Raw genomic sequence first — 27217 nt, 5'->3', positions numbered from 1 at the left:
AGAGATTAGAGAGAGAGAGTCATTAAAATTGTCCCTATTAATGAGGTCTTATCTACTTATTTATAGTAATCTACCTTGACAGGTGGCTTTCACCCATGCACAACCTTTCGCGCCAAGTGTCGAGTTTCTGTTGCCACGTGTTAAATTGCGGCAGGCCGACATGTCCTCTTTCTGTAACATATCGGCGTCTTCTCGTGATCTGGTCACGCGCTTTCGCAAGATATCGGTCATTCCCGGATATCATCCCATACAATAGTATTATATTAATATTATTGGTTAGATTTTTTTTTTTTTTTTAATCTTGTTTGATTTTTTGAAAATCCTGTTTGATACTCTTAATCAATGATATATCAACCCAAAAACATTTTCAGCCTCCTATATATATACTAAAAAACCTCATCTTTGAAACAAGCACACAAATCACAATATCCACTGAAAAAAGCTAAGCAAACTCCAAAGAAATGGCATCCGAAGGTATGGTGAAAGTAGACAAGTATAGGACTTTCTTGCATGAAGATGCAACCAACGATGACATAGTTTGGAGGCATGGTGCTCCACCTACGTATGATGCTGTCAACAAACTCTTTGAAGAAGGCAGGCAAAAGGTACGTTTGTGTATATCATCATGTTTTAATAATTTTGCACTTTGAATTGATTTTAATTGCGAAAAGTCGTGATTGTATGAAGGGGTGGAGAGGATCTTGGTTTGTGACTTGGTTCATGGAGACGATGTAGTCGACTCCATCCTTGGAACTATTAAGGCCTATATGTTGTTGTTATTGTTTTCGCTAAGGTTTAGGCCTTATTCAGTTTACCTTAATTATAATAAAAAGTCGTGATTGAATGAAGGGATTGGGATGAAAGGTCAGAGAGGATAATCTTGGTTGATGACTTGGTTTATGTATCCAACTTTATTTCTTGGAATCAAGGCTTTTTGATATTGTTGTTGTTATTGATGATGTTGTCGAGGCTTATACTTCTTAGGTGTTCTGATCCAAAGATAAGATTGAGTAATAAATAAGAAATATGTGTTCTAATCCAAAGATAAGATTGAGTAATAAATAAAAAAAATATTTGTAGTTTAATATTTAATATATTACTCCGTATTTTATATAGTATGTAAATAAGTGCACTTTGATTAATGTGATAATAGTTTGCAAATTTTATTTAATGTGAAACAGGAATGGCCAAAAGGGTCACTAGAAGAGACCGTTCAAAATGCAATCAAGTCGTGGGAGATGGAGCTCTCTCACAAACCTCGCTTGCAGGATTTCCGCACCATAAATCCTGATAAGTTCAAGCTTTTTGTTAATGGTAATTAATTTAATTTCTTTAAATTAAAGATTTTGATTAATTACCTCCCCTTTCACCAATAGTTAAAATTATGCAAAGTAAAAAACATATAAATTGAAACGAAACTGCAAGTAACAAAAATATATATCACACATACCACATAAATCTTTATTTTATCTTATGTAACAATGAGAATTAATGGTCAAAATTTTTAGTTACATTGGGATGGATAAGATCTTTTAAAATCAATAAATGACTGGTTTAAGTTGTGATAATTATGTTTCTTTATGGTATGACATGAGATCATAGAATGGTTGACTTTAGACAAGTAACTTCAATGAGCCATTTAGTCTATTGCGTGAGATTTTTTCGAATGGTCTATTATTGTTTACTTATTGATTATACATTTCTTTAATTATATATTGCTTGTAGATTTGAATTTAATTTTAAATTGTTTTGTTAGCATTAATTTGTATCAACTTTTAGATGAATCTTTTAAGAAGGTCAATTGTTACTTAATTTTAACGAGTGCCCCGGGGCGTTAGATAAGGAGTAATTATATTGGTTGAAATGGTATTAAGTTAGGAATGCATGACAAAATCACAAGTCGTTCGGTGTAATTAATGTTAATTTTACTCTAATATTTGCACTTTAATTCTCTTATCTAACGCCCCGGGGGCGCTTATTAGCTTTTGCCTTTAAAAAATTGAAAAAAATTAAGTGAAACATTTTCTTTATTTACTTAATTTTCTGTATATTATCTTCTCGGCTATATATAAGTATTGAAAGATGATCATAGCAATAATAATATCATCTCTCTATAAAAACTTATTATACTCCTCCTCCATACAAAATCGTGCAATATATCCGACAAAAACAAATTAATTGAATCAATTAGATTTATTAGAAATGTTCAAACTAAGAGTGTGTTCACATTTACTGAATTGAGCTGAACTGAACTGATTGAAGCTGAACTAAACTGAATAGAGCTGAAATGAATATTCTATGAGAGAAGAAAATTAAGAGCTGAACTGAACTAATTAGAGATGAAGTGAACTGAAATTAAGCTGAAGTGAACAGACCCTAAAAGATATATAGAATATATGATATGTAGAGGTGGGCATGGGCCGTGCCGGCACGTGGGCGGTACGAGCACGACACTGTATTGGCACGGCACGGCATGCTGGCCTAGTAGTAGGCCGTGCCGTGAACAAAATTTTGATAAAGCGGCACGAGCACGGCTCGGGCACGGTGGGTGGCACAGTGCTTGGCCTGCAGACCAGCACGACCTGTGAGCACGGCACGAGGCACGGCCCGGCTCGTACTCAACGGCTACTTTTCACAGCCTAACAACCATAAACAGCTATATTACAACAGTTATATTAAGTACCGGCATATAATAAAATAAGTTATTCATCAATTTTTGTTTTATCGCACTCGTAAATTTTTTAATTATATGCATTGTTGTTTTTTGCTAACTAATAATATAATAATACAAAAACATAACATAAATTAATAAAATTATTTAAAATATACTCATTTTTAAAGTTGTTAAAAAAAATACACATCGTATTTTAAAAAAATTAAAAAGAAAAAAAATTGAAAAATCCGGGGCGGCCCGCTGCTCGGCCCGGTACGGCATGCCAAGCACGTGGGCTGGGGTGTGCCAAAAGGTGGCACGGCCCGGCACGAGCCATCCCCAGGCACGGTCCGCGGTGGCCCGAGACGGCACGATGCCCACCTCTAATGATATGCCTAACTCTAACCATTCCCTCTAATCTCAATTTAACTATTTTATGATTATTTGTGAGAGAATTTTGGCTTAGAGATATTTACAATAAATAAAAAATCGCGATTTTTATAGTTTTTGAAAAACTTCTAATATGGATAATTTATGTAGGTAGGGAAGGTTTATCGGGAGAAGAAGCTCTTAAGATTGGAAGCTATAATGCTTTGCTGAAGTCTTCTTTACCTAAGAACTTCCAATACTACAAAGCTGAAGAAGAGACCTTCGAGTCCTCTCATGAAGTGTTTCGATCAGCTTTACCTCGTGGATTCGCTTGGGAAGTGATGTGTGTTTATTCCGGACCTCCTAACATTGCTTTCAAGTTTAGGCATTGGGGTTATTTTGAAAGTCCTTACAAAGGTCATGCTCCTACAGGGGAGATGGTCGAGTTTTATGGTCTTGGCGTTCTCAAAGTATGTATTACTCTCCACTCGTTATCTTTCTTATGCGATGTATGTCATACTTTAATTTAGAGATAATGTAGACAAGATATTGTTACTTTCAAAACTATTACAAAACTATTTAATGCTAGTATGCCATGTGTTACACCTACCCCTTATTTTTATGATCATCATTGTCACTTTAAACTGCCTAGCCTGCAAAAGTAAGATATCATTACCATCATTTTAAACAGTTCTTGTGTAATATACATGTGTAATTGTGTATCGTGGAGAAACAACACTCGTATTTTTTATTTTATTTAATTTGTTGGAATTATAGTGAAGTTAATCTAATGATGATCTAAGTAATTATCATCTTTATTATTGATACTTGGCATGTATGTGTATGTAGGTAGATGAATTTCTACTTGTAGAGGATGCGGAAATCTACTATGACCCAGCAGAATTGTTTGGAGGACTTTTGAAAGGAGAGGCAACTATAGGCCAAGGTCAAGATCAAGATCACAGAGCTGTTCAGGGCTCTGGTTGTCCCTTGGGCCATTAAATTTGCTAATGTATTATTTTTCTTCTTCTTTTTTTTTTTTTGAAAGAAACTTTTCTTCTAATTAAGTAGATGCTTTGTATCTTTAAATAAGTTTTTTTTTTTCCCTTCTCTTTTTTAAACGTTTTTTGCCCAAACCGAAACCGAACCACTCTAATTCGGTTTCTGGATTTTAGAAACCACACTGCACCACTTTACTTTAGAAACCGACCAAACCAAACTATATTTATTTCGGTTTCATATAAAAAACCCGAACCAAACCGAATTTTCATATCAAGCACCATAAACATCAAATTTTGCAAAAAAAACCGAATCAAACCACACCAAACCAAACCAAACCAATCCATACAAACATAATTAAACAACTTTTAACCTTATCTCACCACCCCTAACCCAGATCCGCAAACATTCCTAGACATATTTACTATAAAGATCGAACTACTATAATCTCGAAAAAATTAAGATAAAACCCTAATATCATTGAACTAAAATTGGAATAAAAAGCACCAAAATATCAGAAAAAATTGGACATAAATTAGAAGCTTAGCATAAATTAGTAGAAAAAAAAAAAACTCAAACCAAATTAAAAGAAAGAAAGGAGGACATACCTCATATTCCATCGAAATAACATCGAATTTGGGTTTTAAAGGTCAAATTTGACCATGAAAACTCTAGATGTAGAGTTTTCATGGTCGAATTTGACATGAAAAACCTTTAGTTGATGGTGTTCTAAATCAAAACCTCGAATTTAGTTGATGGTGTTCATAAATGGTGAAGGGGGCGAATTTGAAAGCGAATTCGTTGATGTGTTCGTTAATGGTGGCGAGGAGAAAGACAAGAAAAAGGAAAAGATAAGAGGAGAGTGAAGGCGTGAAGCGAAGAAGAGGAGAGGAGAGGAGAGAGAATGGACGAAATCCGCAAGAGGAGAAGAGGAAAGGAGAGAGAAAGGATGGAGAGAGAGAGAGGGGGGGGGCTGAGAGTGATTAGGGTTTTTTTTTCATTATATACCTAGGGTAATTCAGAGTTGGGCTAGGGTTTAATTGGATTGGGCCTATATTTCGGTGTGGTTCAGTTTTTCATTTTCGCAAACCGAAACCGAACCACAGACTGAATTTTTTTTAAAAAAAAACCGAAATCGAACCAAATTTCTTATTCGGTTCGGTTTTCGGTTTGGTTCGGTTTTAAACCGAGTTTGTTTCACCCCTATGTCATACTAACAAAATTATTAATTCCTACACCCTAGTGTAGGTAAATATACCTACCCCCACCCCACACCCCACCCCACCCCACCCACCACCAATTTACCTCCTTCCCAAATATAGTCTCCCCCAAAAAAATTCAGATTATATATATCACCATTGTTATCTTCTAAAAAGCATCATTCTATGATTTCCCTCTTAAAAAACCATCATCCTTTATTTTCTCTCTCCAAAAAATTTCATCATATTCATTTTCTCTCTCCAAAAACCTTCATCCTTAATTTTCTCTCTTTAAAAACCTTCATATTTTTCATCATAAAAGTTTAATCATCATCTATTCATATCACTTCTTATGAGAGCTTCATTGTTGACGCAAATAATCTTTGATGAGGTACTAATTTCTCTCTCCTTTATTCATTTCAATGATTTGATATAATTGTTAAATATTGATTTTATACTCTAATTTTTTCCCCAAATTGATTGTCAAATCACAGAAAAAAAAAATTAATATATTGGTTGAATTATATCAATATTTTATGTACTCTTGTGTTGAATTAGTTTATGGCGTGTTATTATATTATATAATTATTAGACATAAATAATTGAAAATGGAGTGTTGTTCTAATTTTCTGGATAGTTTGATCTATTTCGTCAGATTATTGAGATGTTGTTAATTGGGACGATCACTATAAAAGGGGGGTGAATTGTAGGTGAGTTCCTAGTGACTAATTTTGTAAAATATAAAAACAGAATATAAAAGGAACTTGCACAACACACAATACTTTACTACAAATTTTTATCCTACACCTCCTTCCCAACATATCTCCCTACACTTCACCTCACTACATCTTTTCCTCAACAATCAAATTTATGTCATTTTAAACTGCTTATAATTTTTTTTTCCTTTTTTTTTTTACTTCTTTTTCTGTTACATATGATTTTAAAGCCTGAATTTCTTTCTCTTTCAATTAATTTTTCCATTTTCTCTCTCCTAACATTTTTTTCTCCTAATTTCTCTGATTTTATCGTCATTATTAATCAATTTTTTTTTTCTCATTTCGATTCTTTTAATTGTGTTGCTTTAATAGATAATACTTTAATTTCCGATTTTGATTATGATTATGAAGTTGTGTTTCCATCTAGAATTGGAATTGTAGTTTCAATTGTTCATCAATGCGAGTTATTATGTTCTTATCTTTGATTTTTTATATTTTTTTTCTTCAGTTTTTAATCTCTGCTTCATGATTTCGATCCTAATCGCAGTAATTACAATTTACAAGCAAAATGCAATTTTGTTGTTATGTTGTGGTGGCAGCGATGAAGGCGAGATAACATAAGTTTTTGTGGCAGGGGTGGTGGTCAATATTTTGTGGCAGCAGCGGTGGTCGATATTTTGTGGTAGCGGCGATTGGTTCTTTTGGTTGGAGTTCTTTTGGTTGGAGTTGAGGTTGGGTTAAAGGAGACAAATACAAATGATTGAGAAGGAGAAAGAAAATGGTAAAGAATGAAGTTTAAACCACCATTGATAGATAAAGCTTGCTTCTGATTTTAATAAGAAGTGTATAATTTTTAAATTTTGTTATAAACTGTATACTCGTATAATTTTATAATTGAACATATAATATTTTAAAAATAAACATATTTATTTAATAGTTGTAAATGAACATACAATTATTTATAATTGAACATATAATATTTTCAAAATGAACATATTTATTTAATGGTTGTAAATGAACATACAATTATTTATATTGAACCTATAAATATTTCAAAAATGAACATATTTATTTAATATTTGTAAATAAACATACAATTATTTATAATTGAACATATAATATTTCAAAAATGAACATATTTATTTAATAGTTGTAAATGAACATACAATTATTTATAATTGAACATTTAATTAAGGAGTATTATTATAGATGAAAAATGTATAAAACTTATAATATTTGTGCTGGTTATTGAAAATTTTGAAGGTAGCACACACTCCTTATTGTAATTGTAAGAATCATTTCCATGACAACTACAATATAGCACACACTCTTATTGAAATTCCTTATTAAATTTGTAAAAATAACTACTTCATGATATAATTGGGTGCTTTAATTAGTAGTATAAAAATGAACTTTTAAGTATATGTACATGTTCATTTTAAAATTAATGCATTTCCTTGTTAAAAATAAAATGATCATGAATAAGAATGGAAAATGAACATTTATCAATACGTTAATTAACATTTATATATAATAAAAATTAATTTATCTTTTGAAATTAATAATTATATAACACGTATACTATGTAAAGAGGGGGTGGTTTTGATATATGTTAATTATCATTTTACATATTCAATAGTTAAGATGTGTAATAACTAATAATATACAGTAAAAGCAATATCGGATCCAACATATCACTTGATGAAGATATTCATCTTATTGCTAAGGTTTTTTTCCCTATTCCTTTGCATTTATAAATATAAACTTCTCGATCATTCAAATTTAAGGAATTTAAGCACGTGTTATTGGTTCATATTGCTTGGCGACTCCATGCCTTCTCGATTTCTTTATTTTTGTCGTCTTACTTTTTTTCTTGCTATTGTGTGGTTTAACTCATTATATCCACGATTCTTTGTTTAACTAACAGACAAAAAAAATATAAATTTTTTTATTAGAATTGAGCAAGAATAAGTGTTAGAATGAACCAATTTTCATATGAATATGAACATGGATGAGTATAACAATTAACATGATCGATATGGAAATGAACATCTATCAATATAAATGAATATGTATTAATATATAAATGAATTGAACATATATTAGTGTAGAAATGACTATCTATTAATATGAAAATGAACAACTATTAATACATAAATGAACAACTATTAATACATAAATGAACATATTTACGTAATTGAATATGGAAATGAATATCTATTAATATATAATTGAACATTTATTAGTTTGAAAATGACCATGAAAGATAACGATCGATGAACATGAAATATACACTGAATAATTAAACTCTTGAATCTATTAATGTTTGATTTACCATATATCCATATAAGAAAAAACATATATTGAAATTCAAAATTGAAATGAACATGAATATTTGAAGAGAATGACTAAAATATGAATATTTATCAAAATTCTAATAATCGTATATTTATATGTGAAATTGTGAATGATCATATACTTGTATATGATTGAATATCTACTAAAATAAATATGAACATTCATCAAAATAATATTCCAATCTAAACTATGAAAAAGGACGAATATTATTACATAAATGACTATGTACTAATATATAAATGAACATGTATATTAATCATTTATTAAAATGTGAATGACGTTATACTAATATATAAATGAACATTTAACAAAATGAAAATGAACATTCATAAAAATAAAAAAAAAAACTACGAACTATAATCTTTGTTTTTCTTCTCTGAAACAGTTTCCTTCGCTCTGCAAACAAAACTGTAGAATGTACTAATATAATTTACTAGTTTTTCAATAAAAATTACTAAGATTATAGTATAATACTTACATTAATATACATTTTTCATGGTTGATGTTTCGATTACATTTTCGAAATACATCGCAACAAAAAAATTAGTAAAACCTAACTCTTTTTCATTCCAAATTTAAACAAAATAATTTATTTTTTCAAATTTCACACCTTGTTTTATTGAATTTCATAGTGCTTGAAGATTTTTTTGTGATAATTTAAAATTAATTTTGCAATTAAAGCTTTTGATGAGAGAGAAACTTGCATAGAAATGGGTGTGGAGAGAGAAAATGTAAAAATGAGTGAGGAGAGATAAAATGAAAGTTAGTGGGGGTGTGGGTAGTACTCTAAACGACGTGTTTAGAGGGGGTGTAGGGTGTCCTACCTACACTAGGGTCTAGTGTTTACTAATTAATATTTTACGAGAAAACCTTCCAGGGCCCAACTGGAAGTAAAACCTCGACCCTCTAAGGGATTTCCAATACCAAAACACTTCACTATAATTGGGCAAACACACTTGTTACAACCTATTATAATCAGACCTAAACTCACTAGTTTCAGACTGAACTTGCTACACAGTAGAATCCTATTCTACCCAATCTAAGTCTCTGACTTAGATTCACTCCATACTCCCCGAGTACTTAATCTCTCAGCCTCACAACAGAAGCCAACAATATTGTATGCAAATACAATTCACTCACCCAAACCTAACTAGTACAAACACTTGACTTCTAGTATATGAAAGGAAAGCTACATATGGAGTCCGAAACTAATACGACAAAGTTTAGACTTGGCAAACTTACACAATTGAGCTTTCTTCAGATTCTTCATACATAAACTCACAAGTTCTATAAAATGTGACTACTACTTTTTATACAAGATGGAACTCGTATAGTAAGTAGGGTTTTCCAAAAGATAGATTTTATTAAATCAACCGATTTAATAGAAACACGTTTTAAGTAAATCATTTTCATAAAGAAAATCTTTTAAGAAAAACTTATCAAAGATAGATTTATGAAAAGAATAATAACTTTTTAAGAGAACTATATTTTATAATGGAAAATTTGTTAAAAATAATCCCAACTTTCACGTATTTGCTTTAAATAATCCCAACTTTGGATTATTATTAAATAATCCCAACTTTAGGGTGTATTCGCTCAAAACAGGCCTTAACCGGTTACTAACTTGCTATAGTAGGTTAAGGTGACACGTGTCACCATGCGATTGGCTGAATTTGTTTTTAAATAAAAAAAACTTACAAAAATAAAAAAAAAAACTTAAATTTTTTTTTACAAAAATAAAAATAAAAACTACCAGCCTCCACCCACGAACCACCTTCCCCACCGCCACCACCACGGCGGCCATAATTGTCTTCCCCACCCAAGCGTCGACGACCAGAAGCCCTCCCCCACGCCGATAGTTTCCCTTCTCGCCGCCCCTTTCCCCAAAACCACCATCTCCACCACGAATCCCTAAAACCCTCGAAATCTCACCCACGACCACCATCTCCGCCACCAACCACGCTCCCTCCCGGACAGCCAGCTCTGCCTCGACCAACACCAGCCCACAAACACACATCAACCACAATCCGTGGAATCGCGGGTTAAGTTCAATTGATTTTGCTGCAATTCGCAGGTTGCTACCTCGATTTGGTGGTGATGACGGGTAGTGCTGCAACGATAGTTTGAGATTGTTGTTGGATTGTGGGTAATTGCACGTCGCTACTCGTGTTTTTGGGATGCAGTGGTGGGTGCGCAAGTTGCTGCGTAGGTGATGGTGGTTACAGGTGATAGTGGTGACGGTGGTGACGGTGGTTACAGGTGATGCCGTGATGGTGGGGGGTTTCTGAATTATGACTGATTTTTTTCAAGTTTTTTATTTTTTATTTTTTTAACATTTCAGCAAATCACGTGGTGACACGTGTCAACATTTACCTCTTTAACAGGTTACCGGTTACTTGGGCCTATTTTGAGCGAATACACCCCAAAGTTGGGGATTATTAATAATAATCCAAAGTTGGGATTATTTAAAGAGAATACATAAAATTTGGGATTATTTTTAACAAATTTTCCTTTTATAAAATAAAATCTTTTAGAAAATATTTTCATAAATTAAAACTTATCCTTTTCAAATTAAACTTTCCTAATATAAGCTTGCCAAGCTTGTCACGTTTCTAATAAATTCCATGCATAAACTATCCTAACATATTTACAACAATCTTAGAAAATATAAACTTAACAAAACTACTTTGCTTCGTTAAATGTTGTAGATTAGGATACTTGGGCCACACGCAGTCCAGGACTAAGTTCCTACTGTCTTTACTTCTCTAGTACTTCTACTGCAACCTCGCAAGCCAAGTTCTTGAGGAACTTGTTGTCTTCAACGCAGACCAAGTTCATCTTCTCAACTTGCTGTATTCATGTTCCTATTAGGGAACTTAGTTAGTTCCAGTGTGGAACTCAACTCTTCTTCTACTTTCTTTAACTTTCCTCTGAATTTTCTCAAGTCTTCATAAGCAGGTTTCTCTTCCACTTCCAAAGTCTATTAATCTATTCTAATTCCAACACTTAGAAAATTCTTATTAGATTAAGTTTGTTCTTTGCGTTCATCATCATCAAAACCTTTAAGCTTCAACATATGTAAATTTAGTTTAATGTGGAAAATAATTGTTGAAGAATCACTAGTAGAAAAAAGGCCATCCGTAACGGGCAACGGGCGTTACTTATGCGGCCATGAGTAAAGTTATTTGTAACGGGCAGGTAAAATGTCCGTTACAAATAACTACTTATTCGTAACGGGTAGGTGAAATGTCCGTTACAAATAACTACTTATTCGTAACAGGCAGGTGAAATGTCCATTACAAATAACTACTTATTTGTAACGGACATTTCACCTGCCCGTTACAAATAAGTGGATATTAGTAACGAACATTCATTGTACCCGTTACAAATAATGTCTAGAAAAGTCAAAATTTTAGGGGTATTTGTAACAGGCACAATATATGTACCAGTTACAAATACCCCTATATCTTATCCCTTCACCACTCACATCAACTATAATATTTCCCACCAAATCTAAATATTTGTTTTCATGGCACAAATATATATTATCAATCATGTCATACACACCATATTATGTTACAATTAAAAACTGCTTACAAACTCATAATATTGTACAAGGTTAATGATTAAAAAAAAAATTGTAAATAACATTATAGCTTAAACAGCTTCCTAGAGAAACAGTAACAGTAGAGCAGCAGCAACAATAACAGTAGCAGCTGCAGCATAGAAAAGTCCCCAATCTTTAATTTTTTCCTTCTCACCTAATCCAATCAATGAAAAAAAAATCAAAATCACAAAAACAGATAACACCAAATCAATAACACAAAAAAGGATGAACTTTGCCCATTGAGAGACAAAGAAAGTTACTTGTTTTGCTTGAATATACCCAGATTTCTTTAAGAAAGAATAGAGATTAAATATAAAGAAAGAATGAGAGTGTGAGATAGAGAGAGCTTCTAAGACAACTCAAGTACTTAACACAACTACAATAAACACATATGCATCAATTGAACCAATCAACAATTCATGGCCAGTTGAGTAATTCAACTCTTATATTATTAAAGAGGAATAATATAAGAGTTGAATTACTCAACGTATCACTATTTTGTCAAACGTAAACACTTGAAACGATTAAATTTCCAGCATAGCATAGGTAGAAATTATTGCATTTAACAATACTTGAAAATAGCATAAGAAATAAAAGGTATATATGCATAAGAAAAAAGAGAGGGCTGAACCTTAGAAATAGGTGTTTCGGCTATTTTTGCATTCAACGGTACTTGCATTATTTTTGTTTTTGTTTTTGCTTTAGTTTTTCCTTCTTATAAACAGAAAAAAAGAAGGGAAGTTTTTTTTATTGTGGGGTTACAAATTTCCTATACCCAACAAAAGGGTCTGGCAGGGACAACCTAGCATTTGGACCAGAAACATGGAAGTAAATAAATAAGAGAGAGAGAGAAATAGATGATTTTTCAGAACATCCAGGTATAAGAGGTTGACTGAAAGGCCAAAAGTCATTAAGTAAGAAATAGCAGAAGTGAAAAAAAGGGGGGCAATTATTTGTTCTTTAGTTCATTCTTAGGATACTGTTTCATTTCTATGCCTGCCTTTTAACCATTTTATTTTTTTTGATTGTAATGTTGCAAACAAAGTAGCTTCAACACCTTCTGGACATAATTTTGCAGCTAAGACAAGGATAGGCATAAATGAAATCTGTAATAGAGAGAATAGTCAATACAAGGCTTATCTAAACTTAAAAAGGAGAAAAGCGTCATCAATAACCAATAATCGGGGGATAAATGATTCAAAACGGCCTTGACCTTATAAGAAAATTTACTTCAAGCTAGACCTCCTATATAATGTCAGAAAAAAAAAACTCAATATGAGAGGCAATAATTTTAACTCGGCACAACACTTTGAACAACAAAATGATAAGGCATCCTTTTACCTTATCATATGAAGCTAGAATTCTATTAAAGCTGATGATTATTTAAAACTAAACACAAACTTGAACTCTCAATTCCATGTCATAGGTTTCGACAAACAGCAGAAGACTGGAAGACATGAACAAAAACAGCTTTAGGTGAATGTACCTGAGAAAGAATAGTGAGGATCAGGGAATCTCCCACAGCAAACCACTCGTCACTGATACATAACTGGCGATTCAGCCCAGTTACAAGGAAAACCTGAAAATTGAATCCAGAAACTATTTAGTTTGAGTACTATTGGCACCAACGGAAAAATGAATGTTATCTACAAACCTGTGTCATTCCTAGAGCAGTTCCAGCAATAGTTGTCGCCATAAATATACTCCTCAGTTTAACTTTCTTCAAAAAACCATTATAGAGGCCTACACCAAGCAGCAATGCAACAGAAGTTACAAGTTTCACCTGCCTAAGAAATTCAGGGGTAAAGCCAAGTTTATTTGTTCTGAAATCCAAAAAATTTACAACTATTAATAATTTACAAAAGTAATCTATAAAAAAAAAAAAGAAAAGAAAAGAAATGGTCCTAGATTTAATGGTAAATGATCGAATAGGCGCTAAACTTTATGCAAAAAATTAATCAGATGAGCATACATCTTATTCTACAGAATTTAATCAGATAATATAAGAATTCATTTTAGTCAATGATATGTTTGTGTTTGATCACATCTACAGAAGGATACCAAAAGCTATGGTAAATGATAGTAGGACCGCTGATTATCTTTAATCAATACTATTAGAAAAATAAAGCCTCAAATATGATTATAAGTTCAAATGTAAACCCTTAAGATGACCAAAGATATGATCATCAATAACAATCTGCTCCTAAATTCAAATCAAGCTACAAGATATAACTCACTACTCATATAAAGCATTCAGAAATCAAAATGTCTCACTAAGTCACTAGTCCACAACACAATTAATTAGTAGAATGCAAATGTCAGTTTATCATATACTGCCACTTCTAACATTTACAAAAGCATGTCTTTCCAATTCACCATGCATCTAAAGGGGATTTTTAGATCCTCTAATCACTCTATCAAGCATAAACAGGATAGAAAAAATAAAAATAATAATAATGAAATCCCTCAACCAATCCGGCAATCCCACTACATACAACAAGTGATAATAAGGCACTAACAAGGCAAAGACAAAGACATATCCAAGTATATTACATCCAAAGCAAATAAAAATTAAGAAATTAAATGACAATTTGGACTCATATTATACGTTTTTTAATTTTTTTTTTTTAAAAAAAAACAGCAATCCATGCCAAAATTACATGTAAACACCAAAATACTCAAATTTTGGGATAATTTTTGAATCAAATTGAGACTTTCACAAACCCATTTTAAATTTCAAACATAAACTCCCAAATCAAGAAACAATTCTTTAAAAAAGCGAAAAAAAGAGTAATTGATTCTAAAATAGCGGTACCTTTCATAGCCCCAAATGAAATTCACATTCTAAAAAGGGACAACAAGAGTAACTTTAAGAATCCGAGTAACAACAACAGTATCAACAATATGATACCTCTATAGATTCAACCCACCAGAAGCGACCACAACCAGAAAACTCCTATTCTCACTAGCAATCACCGACGATTCTCTCCGATGCCTAATCCTTCTTCCCTTCTCACTTAATCAACTCCAAACAATAAAAAAAAATAAAAAATTAAAATCGCAAAAACACAAAAAATAAAAAAAAATATCAAATCCAATCAAAAATCCAAAAAAGGGGGAAATTTCCAAGAAAACTTCGTTGAGATGAGGTAAACACCAGATCCTCTGCTGCATCATCTTCTTCAACTGAATTGTACACCGGAGAGCGGCGATTCGGGCTACAAAAACTTAGAGCAGCGATTCAGCCCGTCACTGTCGTCGTTGCTAGGATCGACTGGTGCGCCATGAACATGAATAGAGGAAGAAGAGAAAGAAGATCAGGAAGGAGGAGAGAGAGAGAGGAGAGCATTGAGGAAAAAAACGGCTGCGAAAGAGATTTAGGAGTACTCCGTATTAAACCCTAGCGCTGTGTAACCGCGTAACGGACTTAATATTTGTCCGATACAAATATTAATTATTCGTAACGTGCATTTATTTGCCCGTTACGATTATTAACAATTCGTATCGGACAATTATTTACCCGTTACAAATGACTTTTTCCGTAACGGTTATATATTTTGCCCGTTACAATTACTCTTTTTGTAACGAAATTTATCATGACCGTTACAAATAGGGTGTTACAAGTGACAATTTTTCCACTAGTGAATGTTCACTTTCGTTTGTATAAATGTTCATTAGCATATTAGTAAATGACCATTTGCATATTAATAAATGAGCATTAGATTTCTGATATATGTTCATATTATTGTCATCTTCATCAAATTTTTTTCTCTAAAATTAAATATTTTGAGTAAGAATTTGTGATGTCTTATACTTTTTTGTGGAAGTTAGTGATTTTTTTTATAATTGTAGTTGAATTATATTATTGTTTGATATTCTCGATCTAATTTTGCGTTAAGGCATGATTTTATATTATTAATTGTTGTCCTAATATTTTAAAAATTGTGTGCAATTTATTCTAGTTCTTATGATTGTTATGACTAATAATGAAAATTTCTTTTTTATATCATCCATCTCATATTGATAAATGCTCTTTATGATCTATATATATGTTCATTCACATATTAATTGATGACCATTCGAATTTTGATAAATGTTCATTTGGATTTCTCCGACTCCGACGATCAAGTTAGTATTAGTCGTAGAAGATGAAAGGGTGCGGAAAAGGTAAAGATGATATCTTCTCGGATTCCGAGATCAGGTGTTTTTCTCTGATGGGAGAGAGTGTAGGGTTGTTGTAATAATTGAAGGTGTCCCAAAAATGGGGGAAATCTTCCTATTTATAGGTCGTTAGAAAATGTGCCCTTTATTAGGTCAGGGTGACCTAATGGGCTGTTCTGTTTTGCGGCGTTCTTGAGAATAGGGCTCTGAAGGCCGCCATTCTATTTGTTATCTGAGGCTGACACGTGTCAGTTGAGGAGTAGTCCACGTTGAACCCACCCAAGATTGACACGTGTCTCTCTCTAATTGGTCCACGTATTTAGGGTATTTGTACCCTAACATTTGCCCCCACAGGGGCCACGTGGCTCCAATGACATGTGTCAACTGAGGATTAGCCAACAGTTATTACCGTTTTTCTTTGGAGGGAATTACGGGAGTGCCCCCATTTTAACCTTCTATAAATAGCGATTTACCTTCCCTTCTCTCTCATCTTTGACTTTCTAAAATATCTAGAGAGAGAAAAGAGAGAATTTTTAAAGAGAGATACTCTGATCACCGCCTACAGCAGACTGTGAAACTTTCCACCTGTATACAGCCGGTCAATTCTTGATACTTTCTGCAAGCTCCGTTTGAGGTAACCGTCTCTCCTCTTCTCAACTTTTTCAAACTTTTTTCTGTTTGTGTTCATAGTTTTTCAATAAAATGGATTCCTTATCGACACACAAGACACAGCCTAGCTCATTCAACCGGTCTCCAGGTATGGCTGAGTCTAGAACTGGTGGTGCCGCCTCCGGGTGCTTGGACTTGCTTTGCTCATCCCCGAATCGCACCGTCTCTGTGTCTGTGCAGGACACAATGACAAAAGTTAAACAAACGGCTACAAAGCCAAGAAAGGGAAGGCACACTTTGGAAGTGCCAGCTGATGAAGTTACCCTAGACGGGGAGTATGGGGAATCAGATGAGCAATCAGGTTCTTCGCCAGGGGGTACCCCAACTACTCCAAGTGATGGGATATTGAGGGAGTCAGACGGTGAAGGGTCCGTCTCCGCCTCCATGCATAGTGATCCTGATCTATGGGACGATGACGAGGCCTCTCAGAGATCAGGAGCCAAAGCCTCTAGATCGGGTCAGGAAGAGGCCGGCTATGAACGAAGTTCAGCGGCCGACTAAGTCATCGTTTATGACCAACCCCACTGAAACACACATGACGACCAGGGATGTAGCTATCTTGGAAACAAGATTTCAAGATAAATATCTCATTGGATCGAATTGGGAGATAAGAGTCCCGCCTGTAGAGGCAATAGTGGTTTGGGAGGATAACGTTGAGCATGCCGACAATTATTTCGGCTGCTATGAGTTGGCAATCAAAGCCGGACTCCACTTCCCCCTCCACAGGGGAATTAGAAGGATCTTGAAGGGGTATGAGCTAGGCGTCTGGCAATTCACCCCCAACTCATTGATAAATATCTTGAGTTATATTGCCGCCTATGAGTTCCAGATCATTGAGCCAAGCTTCGAGGCTTTTGCTCACATGCATTATACGAGTCGGGCTTCAGGCGGCTGGGGGCGTGGTACACTTTAACCACCCATCCGGAGTACATGATGACTCTGGATAAGCCGTCTAAGTAGACCAATTGGAAAGATAAGTTTTATCTCATCTCCTCCCCCCACTTTGGCGATGAACCGGGGTCTTACGCCGATACAATAAGGATCCGGCATTGCCCGGAAAGAAGTGCGCTCTCCCCCACATTCCTCCCAAGGCTTGGGAACAAATAATGGAGCCTGAGTTCTTCAAAACCACGACTGAGCCCTTAGACGATGGGACCCAAATAATTGTGCCAAAGAACTGGGTACCGCATCCGGACTTCCTTAAAGACGAGGCGTTTCTTTCCGCCTGCGGCTTGAGCACCATGTTTTCAAAACGTATGCAACCGTGTTTTGCAGACGTCTCAATACTTGTGTTTTTTTTATTTTTTTGTTTGTTTAACCATCCGGTTTTCTTTTGTAGAGATTGCTTTAAAAATGGTGAATCCGAACAAGACACCGGCTAAGACAGTTGCTCTTTTCAGGAAGGAGAAAGTAGATAAGAAAAAAAAAAGCCTTGGATGCCAAGGATGATGGGGTAAGTCCGCCTGCCATTTGTTGGCTAGCTTGTCTTTCCTTTTTACGTTGTGTCGGTTGTAACACTTTTGTCTCATTTGCAGAGTGGGAGCAAGACTATCCTCCGCTCTTTTTCCAAAATGTTCAAACGGTCCTCGCCTGGGGGTGAGTTGGGGAAGTCCCCGGCCAAGGTAGGGAGGAAAAATCCCTCCCATTCTATCTGTGATGCTACGCCCGACCAACCTAGGCCTACAGCTGGAGGGAAGAGCCCAGTTGTGCTGAAGGCTCTAAACGAAAGCTCCGAGAGGGCAAGCAAAATGCCAGACGCCTCTACGGCGTCGAAGGGTGGCATGCCACCCAATACTGCAGACGACACTGCATCGGTTGGAGAGGGTGGGACCTAGCAACCCAGAGACCAAGGTAAGGAAGATTGCTTTGAACTCCCATGGCCGCTTGACTTTATACGAGCCAAAATCCAAGCGAGCTCATCAGGAGAAATGTTCAGCAGTCGGCATAATATGGGTGCTGCCTATGCTGCTTTCTCACCACATCCTTCTTATGGTGCAGATGTCTCCTCCAGCCGGCCTGATGTCCAGCAATTCGCCAAGCGGATGCTAAGGACCATTACCAGGTCTGAAAAAGACCAGGTGCCAAGAGTGCAGTCGGTCAATTTTAACCAAATCTTAGCTCTGCTGGTTGAGGTAACTAAGCTTAACTCAAGTATATTTTAATCTTTAGACTTATCTTCTAACCCCCCTTTTTACCGTCTGTATTCTACATGCGATGTTGAAGGTAGACGGGCTGAAAACTCCGTTTAGGAGAAAACAGGAGGAGGTAAATGATGCTAAACAGAGGGCCACAAATGCTCTCAACTCTGCTCAATACCAAAATACCATAGTGAAATTGAGATTAAAGCTGCAGAGTTGAAATAGGAGGAGCTGATCAAGACTTTGACGACTGCAGTGGAGGAGGCCAACACCAAAGCCACCAACTTAGAGTTGGCGCTTAAAAATGCTCAATCTGACCTGAAGGCTTTGGAAGGGGCGGACCAGGAGAACACCCAGCTCAGGAACTGTAGACACCCAAATGTGTCTCCCCAAAACCAAACCCAGTGATGAATACCTTTTGCGTCGAATGATAATCGAATGAGGTGAAAGTGTGAAAAGTCTAGTGTTGCGGTTGGTTTTTATTAAAATTCTTTCTTTCTGTTTTCGAAAACAACTATATTTTATGAAAACAGCCAATCCAGTTTAGTTTGGTCCACGACAAGGGTCCAATAATAATGTAGTTGGATGGGGCTTGCAAAGAGCTTTCCAACGATATATTATAAGCCCAATTCCGATGAATAATGAGGAAGTTATGGCGAAAATACTAAACTGGGCCCGGTTTGATCTTTATATGCGGCCCAATGATCTAGGGGAAGGCCCAATGTTAATTATTATTCCTAAAGTTATTAGAATTAATTATGGTCTTCTAGAATTCTCTAGAAGATTCTTTTTAATCCTAATAGAATTAGAATTAATAATTATATTTTGATAAAGTTTTATTTGGAATAAAATATTATTTTATGAAAAATACGATTTCGATTTTCATACGGATTTTACAAATCGATTTTGATCCATATATGGACTCCATGTTGAAAGCGCGTAGAAATCCAGGCTGTCGCCACGCGACAGACCCTGTCGTCTGGCAACAAGGTCGGTTTTGCAGCGACAGAGTGGAGTTTTATTCCTTATCAAATTCTACTTATTTCCGGACTGTTTTCTTATAAATAGGGTCATGAACCTCCGTTTTTAGGAATCTGCAATCAATTCTCAATCTACAATCAACTCTCATCAAGAATTTCTTGATTCTCTCTCTCTTTCTAAACCTTCCCTCAAACACAAAATTCCTGAAACATTAGCACTAGACACACCTAGTCAAGTTCGAAGTTGCCTTCGCCCTAGACGTGAAAGGTTATAATTTCTGAGGGTTTGGTCCCTAATCTTTTAATCTTTATTTAATTTAATTGTTTGATTTTATATTTTCCTTGAAGTTACTAACGCGTGTATTTTGTTATTAGAAAGAGGTACGAGGCATTAAAGTATGTAATTTTATTGCTCTATTCTTGTAGAAAGCATGTTTAAATTCGTTTAATTCCTAGTATCATGTTAGGATGTTATTATTGCTTTCTAGTATCATGTTTTAGGGTGCCTTTTACTCTTTTCTAATATCATGTTAGTATCATGTTAGAGCTAAAGCTTTGATCTTTATTATTTAATGACATGCTAGGGTTTGTTATTAATCTTGTTAGTATCATGCCTAGGATCTTGCTATTAATATTATGCTTTAACATGATTATGATAATTATGATTATTATCATTGTTATTATGATTATGATTATAATTATGATGATTATTATTATGTTGCTTGATGATTATTATTGTTATTGCTTATCACGCCTTTTATGCAGGTTTAAAGGGAATTTTGTACTTGTAATCACGCTTAATAAGATAATTAATAATCTTGTTTAGGCTAATTTGATTATAATTCAAGTGATCGCCAATAATAGTTTTATTTGTGCATTAATAATCAACCAACATAGATAAACAGGTTTAGGGTTAACCTATTGATTGCATGTTAGTCAGAAAGCGCACATGAATATGAGAAGAATGAAGTAGAGGCCTATTTAGGGCAGGTTCAATCTCTTTTAGGTTGGATTTGTACCTTCATCCCCGAACCCTATTTGGTTCAAGACCTTTTGGAGTTGTCGGTTCATGGATCGTTAAGGGGTGTAATCTTCACCTTGTGAACGGTTTACAAGTTCCTAAAACTTGTTGCGACTCTTTTGCTCTAGCTTCCTTCCCTTTGGACGCCACCATGCTTAAGTGTATGATCACAGTGGGGTTCAAGCTTGGGGTTAATGGCTTGAAATATTCCCTACAGTTTTTGGCGACTCCGCTGGGGAGGATTTCTATTTTAATTCCTGAAATTTATTTCGGCAATGATTTAGAATGAGTGGATGAGACTCGAAAAGTTCTAAGTATTTCATGTGCGTAATTTTGATTAGCATTATTGTCATATGCATAAAAAAAAGGTCCTCATTGGATAGACCATCCGAAATGAGTAAAAAACATAGGATTTTTACACGTAGGAAATTTGAGAAATATCTTTCACAACTAGAATTGAAATAACGCTGCGAAATCTGGAAAATTCTAAGAACGTAGATACCTGCTGAGGCATGTAGGAACTAGCGCCTAAAAAACAGGGCTTGTCGCCTGTAAAGTGCTTCTGTCGCCTGGAGACAGGGGCACTTTTGCGGCGACAGTCCCTGTAGTCTTGCGCCAAGTTCTTCCAATACCGAGCCAGAACTCTGCCTTCTTGTTTTGACCATTTCTAGGACTGTTGGCTTGATTCTACTTCCTGATTGAGTTTTTCTCACTTTTCTGAAACCCATATGTGTTCTACATACGGACATAACCCTCTGGGGGTTCACGCTCCATCTACCCAATCGAACGCTCCTGGTAACGACGGGTACATCCGAGTTTGTGAATCCACCAAACCGTGGAAGCAAGTTTTTTAACTTTCGGGGTCCCATCCATACGCGCCAACCCTTCTAAAGGTAAGACTTCCGCGCGATGCATCCGGACTCATAACCATGGACCCTCTTTGACTAACCCATATCCTTGAACTTTAGAGAACTAGAGCCATGGTTAGGTTGCAAACTCATTGCATCATATTGTGACTATTTGAACTATTTGTGCATTCTTTGCTTGTGCATACTTTATATGTGCTAACCGTTTGTTTGACTTATGTTTAAGTCTAAATAAACCAATTAATGACTAAAAAGGACTTTGTCTAATTAATGAATTAATTAATTAATTTGACTAATTAAAGACTAATAAAGTAATTAATCTGACTTAGTACGACTTTAGGCATGTCCCCTTAGAGTAAAATTACTGGAAACAGTCCCAGATTAATGTTCCAGAAATGGCGCAGGAGTTTGGGCTGTGGCGCCGCAGTTTACTGCTTGTCGCCTGGCGACAGGTTTGTCGTTTGGCGACAAGCCTAAATTTGTGGCGACAGTTCTGTTGTTCCAGCGACATTCCAGATTCTTACTCGAGTCATCACGACGAGTCTAATTAACCAGTCTGCTATAGTTTAATCAATTTGTTAAGTCCTTAATTGAGTCTAGGCACTTAGTCCCATGGTCATACATAAGAGTCAAAGCATGTCACGTACACTCGCTAGTGTTAGCACTCACTTTATAGAGTCACCATAACCATGTCCTAGGTTCATGCATGAGTCGGTTTTTTCCGTCATTTGAGTTGGGGGTACATTCTATTCCTAATTTTTTCATATCTCTCCATCTACATCATCTTTCCATTCTCTACATGCTTTCTCCATATCACAACCTTCATTCTTCCTACCTTCTTCCATCTATTGCATGTTGAATAGAGTTGAGTTAAATAATTAACAACGAATATCCCTTAATTTCCCTTTCCACAGCACTTGGTCAAGGAGAGAAGGACGATTAATCAAAGACAACACCTTTATTCAAGTTTAACTTTTTGATAAGCCAATCGGTCGAAAAAGGAGAGCTAAGAAGATAATGGCAAGTCAGGAAGAAGTCAACGAACTCAAGGGACAAGTGGCTAACATTGCTGAAATATTGAAGAATCTGACTCTCCAAATCAATGACCCTGTGAGACAACAGTAAATGGAGCTCATCCAGGAAAATTTGAGCAAATTGTCCGATGACTATAGATTGCAGGGCATTAGCTCACAAGGGGTCTCGCTGGACAAGGATCTTCTTCCGCAGAAGTTCAATGCCAACGACATCCCGAAATTCAAGGCAATGGATAACCCTTATTTTCATTTAAGAGCTTTTGAAACTGTAATGAATATTAAGGGAATAGATAAGAAAGCATTTCATTATGTGTTTTCTCTATCTTTAGAAACCGTTTGTCAGCAATGGTACTTTTCTCTTGATAAAGAGAAAACCTCTAGTTGGGAGTCAATTGTAAACGCTTTCATTGATAGATATAAATGCAATATTCAAGTTGAAACTAATCATAGGGAACTTGAAATACTCAAGCAGAAAGAGAATGAAGGCTTTACTTCTTTCTTTAATAAATGGAGGGAAACTTCTGCAAAGATGGTTGAAGTCCCTACTGAAAGGGAATCCGTGAGGATGTTCATCAAAAATTTACAAGAAAAGTATTTAAAGCATTTAAAATACCAACACAACTTGAATACTTTCAAGGCTGTGTATAATATAGGCATTGACATTGAAGATGACCTTCTGAGAAGAACGACCATCCTTCTTCTTCCTCTCCCATTAATGAAGTACATGCTACGATCACCTCCAAACCACGAATCCAAAGGTCGAAAAGAGTGTTCACTCCACTTGGTATGAGCTATGAAACAACTTTCGAAAAATTACACCACAAAGGACTAGTCATTCCCATAGGGCCTATCAAAGATCCAGTTCCAGAAGCTAGGCCACCCAAGTGGGATCCTAATAAGCACTGCAAATATCACCAAGGAAAGGGTCACGACACTGAGGAGTGTTGGAAACTCAAAGAAGCTATTCAAGATCTGATCGGTGACAATAAAACTTCCGAGATTCTAGCCATCGCAGAAGATCAAACATCCTTCGATCCTTCACTCCTTATCACACCTGTAGGTAAGCCCATGATCGAGACAACATATATAACCTCTCTTGATGAAGTGGCCGTGATTGAGGAAGATGAAAGTATTATCTTAGATAATATCAGGGAAGACTTGTCAAGTCTAAAAGAAGACGTTCGAGAACTGCAAGATGTCATTGCCATGCTCTTGAATGTGGTAGAAGGATTAGCAAATCGGATGATAGTTTTTGAACAAAATTCTCACCAAGGATCTAATGAAGAACTCAATGCTCCTAAGCCACGGACAAAACGGACCATTGAAGAATACACACCAATAGGAATGACTTACAATGAAGCTTTTGACTGTCTCCACGATCAAGGTCTCATTCGCCCCATTGGTCCCAGTCAAGACCCTCCGCCTGAAAAACGGTATCCCAATTGGGACCCAAAATCTTATTGCCGATACCATAGAGGTCGTGGTCACACCACCGAAGTATGTCTCGCTCTCAAAGATCGTATTCAAGACCTCATTGATTCAAGTTTCCTTCATGTTCCTCTGCGCGACAAGAAGGCCAGGATTAGTAACAATAATAACAGTGGCTGGAAAGGAAAGAGGAACGACAATCCTTCTTCTTCCAAAGCTACCCACTCAAACAACGTTAGCATGCTTAACTTGGATGAGGTCCTTGCCTTAAACAAATGAGAGCAAAAGAGAACCTTTACACCTATTGGCATAAGTTATGACACAACATTCGATCGCCTTCATGCAAAAGGTTTTATAACTCCCATAGGACCGTTTGGGGACCCACCTGTCGAGAAGAGAACGACTAGCTGGAACCCCAATGCACATTGCAAATATCATCAAGGTAGGGGTCATACTACCGAGAGTTGTTAGAAGCTAAAGGAAGCAATCCAATATTTGATCGACAATAACAAGCTTCCTATACCTCCAGTCGGCAAGAAGACCGAGTGATGATAAGACACAAGACAAGAGGCAAGCTTCAACGACAAGATTTCGTGACCTCTTTTTCTATTTCCTTTTTATTCCCTTCCCCAATAAGTCTAGCATAGGCACCGTTTTTATTCTCCTTAGATTTATTTTGTGGGATCATTATTTCTTCCCCTTTTAATAAAATGAGCATTTATTTCCTTACATATGATCATCGCATTGCATTGCATTCATAAATAAAAAAAAAGCCGAACTAAGCACAAGGTATACCAATGATTTGAGGCACCCCTTGTAGCCACATCATATCACCTTTCACCCTTTATAAAATATGCAATCCTTTTTTGATAAACCACTTTGAGCCTCGTCTAACGATAGACCTGTCATTTTTCAACCCATATCTACCTAACCTTGGGATGGGATGGTGTGCAACTTATGCAATTTTTAAAGAACGAAAGCTTGAGTGATTTTACATAAAACTCAAAAATTCAAAAAGCAAAAATGATTAAAGTGTACAAAAGGGCAAGTGTTCCAATGTCTTTGATATGAACATGTCTCAGATTGCGTTTATTATCGAGTGCTCGATACCGTGCCTGAGAAACATGAATGCCAAGTGAGTGATAGACCGCATGATCGGGATTGCCCACGCTTATAAAAAAGAGATTTGAATTTGAAAAAGGAAAAAGAGAGAGTAAAATATAAAGAGTTAAAACACTCAAGCATACAAATACAAATATTCAAAAGCAAGGTTGCACACCTTGGGGGCTTATCTAGGGTCTTGAGCCTTTATCCCTTTCTTCTTCAATCTTTAGCCTAACCACGTTACAACCCTTAAAAGACCTTTTTGAGGTATACACACTTGTGCGAGGTTCGGCTAGAGCTACGTTCGGCCTGATTCCTAACGGATACGTAGGCAACCTCCCATTGGGATACAGCCGTAATAAACATGCATTCATATTCACATTCACATATTCACACCATGATCATATCAAGGAATTTCCAATGCTCATCCCTAACCATGTAGAGCTAGACTTGGGGGGCTTGATCCTTACATTATTAGCCTACCTAGCTTAGGAGTCACCACCATTGGACTCTTTTCAATATATTTTTCCACAACTTAGCTCTTGCGGCCTAACTTTAGTGTCACTTTCACACACTACACAGATACATGACCAAATAGTCTTTCCCTTTAGGAACCCTTTGTCATGAAATCTTAACACAACGCTGAAGCATGCCTTTTCATGTCAAAATCACTCATCATCATCATTGCATCACAAAGTATGAAGTACTTAGCCTCCGCGCCTAAGTTACCTAAATACTTTCATTATCGAGTCAACTCGGATAGTCTAAGATGTTACAAATCCTTGTACTGTGGGAGACAACATTAACGGATTAAGCTCATTCAACATGCACCTTCTAAAACTCCGCTTCTTTCTTTTTTCGCGTCTTTCTTTTTCGGGAGAAAGTCGGTACCCTCCACAAAAAATGACGGAAATTTTTTGCTTTTTTTGCATTTTTCGAGTTGCACAATCACATTATAATGCACACACGAGTCATGTACGTTGAGTCATGTCACCTCGAACTAAGTCTAACACATGTGTCAAAACACATTAAATCGCTTAAGAGTCACACACGTGTCAAAACACATTGAGTCAACCTCAAGTCAGTCAATCACCTTAGGTCAACCCTAAGAAAAACACCAGCAAAGTCTTTTGGCAATCTTTTGAGTTTTACAGGATATAACCATCCATTCAAAGCTCTTTTGTTTAGAGACGTGTGGACATTTCTTTCCAAACTCTTTTGTTCAGAGACGCGTGGACATTTCTTTTCAAGCTCTTTTGTTCAGAGACGCGTGGGCATCCATTCAAAGCTCTATTGTTTAGAGACGCGTGGACATTTCTTTCAAAGCTCTTTTGTTCAGAGACGCGTGGACATTTCTTTTCAAGCTCTTTTGTTCAGAGACGCGTGGACATTTCTTTTTAAGCTCTTTTGCTCAGAGACGCGTGGACATTTCATTCCAAGCTCTTTTGTTCAGAGACGCGTGGACATTTCTTTTCAAGCTCTTTTGCTCAGAGACGCGTGGGCATCCATTCAAAGCTCTATTGTTTAGAGACGCGTGGACATTTCTTTTCAAGCTCTTTTGTTCAGAGACGCGTGGACAATTCTTTTTAAGCTCTTTTGCTCAGAGACGCGTGCGCATCCATTCAAACTCTATTGTTCAGAGACGCGTGGACATTTCTTTCAAAGATCTTTTGTTTAGAGACGCGTGGACATTTCTTTTCAAGCTCTTTTGTTCAGAGACGCGTGGACATTTCTTTTCAAGCTCTTTTGCTCAGAGACGCGTGGACATTTCATTCCAAGCTCTTTTGTTCAGAGACGCGTGGACATTTCTTTTCAAGCTCTTTTGCTCAGAGACGCATGGGCATCCATTCAAAGCTCTATTGTTCAGAGACGCGTGGACATTTCTTTTCAAGCTCTTTTGTTCAGAGACGCGTGG

General features: G+C 35.9%; 1 protein-coding gene and 1 long non-coding RNA gene across 2 annotated transcripts; one reads left to right on the top strand and one right to left on the bottom strand.

Moving 5' to 3' along the window:
• Positions 1-403: 403 nt before the first annotated feature.
• LOC145576690 (pathogen-related protein-like) lies at positions 404-4196 on the top strand. Its single transcript, XM_081634414.1, has 4 exons — positions 404-605; positions 1182-1314; positions 3194-3492; positions 3872-4196. Exons 1-4 carry the CDS (start codon positions 462-464, stop codon positions 4022-4024), a joined length of 729 nt encoding a protein of 242 aa, XP_081490540.1. The 5' UTR covers positions 404-461; the 3' UTR covers positions 4025-4196.
• A 9208-nt stretch (positions 4197-13404) lies between these two features.
• On the bottom strand, positions 13405-15185 carry LOC145576689 (uncharacterized). The gene is made up of 3 exons (XR_014098522.1): positions 14813-15185; positions 13556-13688; positions 13405-13480 (listed from the first exon to the last, which is right to left on the bottom strand). It is a non-coding gene; the product is annotated as an uncharacterized LOC145576689 (long non-coding RNA).
• Between the last annotated feature and the right edge of the window lie 12032 nt (positions 15186-27217).

This window comes from Chenopodium album, chromosome 13, assembly GCF_948465745.1.
Source record: "Chenopodium album chromosome 13, dcCheAlbu1.1, whole genome shotgun sequence".
NCBI lineage: Eukaryota > Viridiplantae > Streptophyta > Magnoliopsida > Caryophyllales > Amaranthaceae > Chenopodium > Chenopodium album.
Note: the sequence above shows the minus strand (reverse complement) of the source record. Positions and strands in the feature narration are given on the sequence as shown.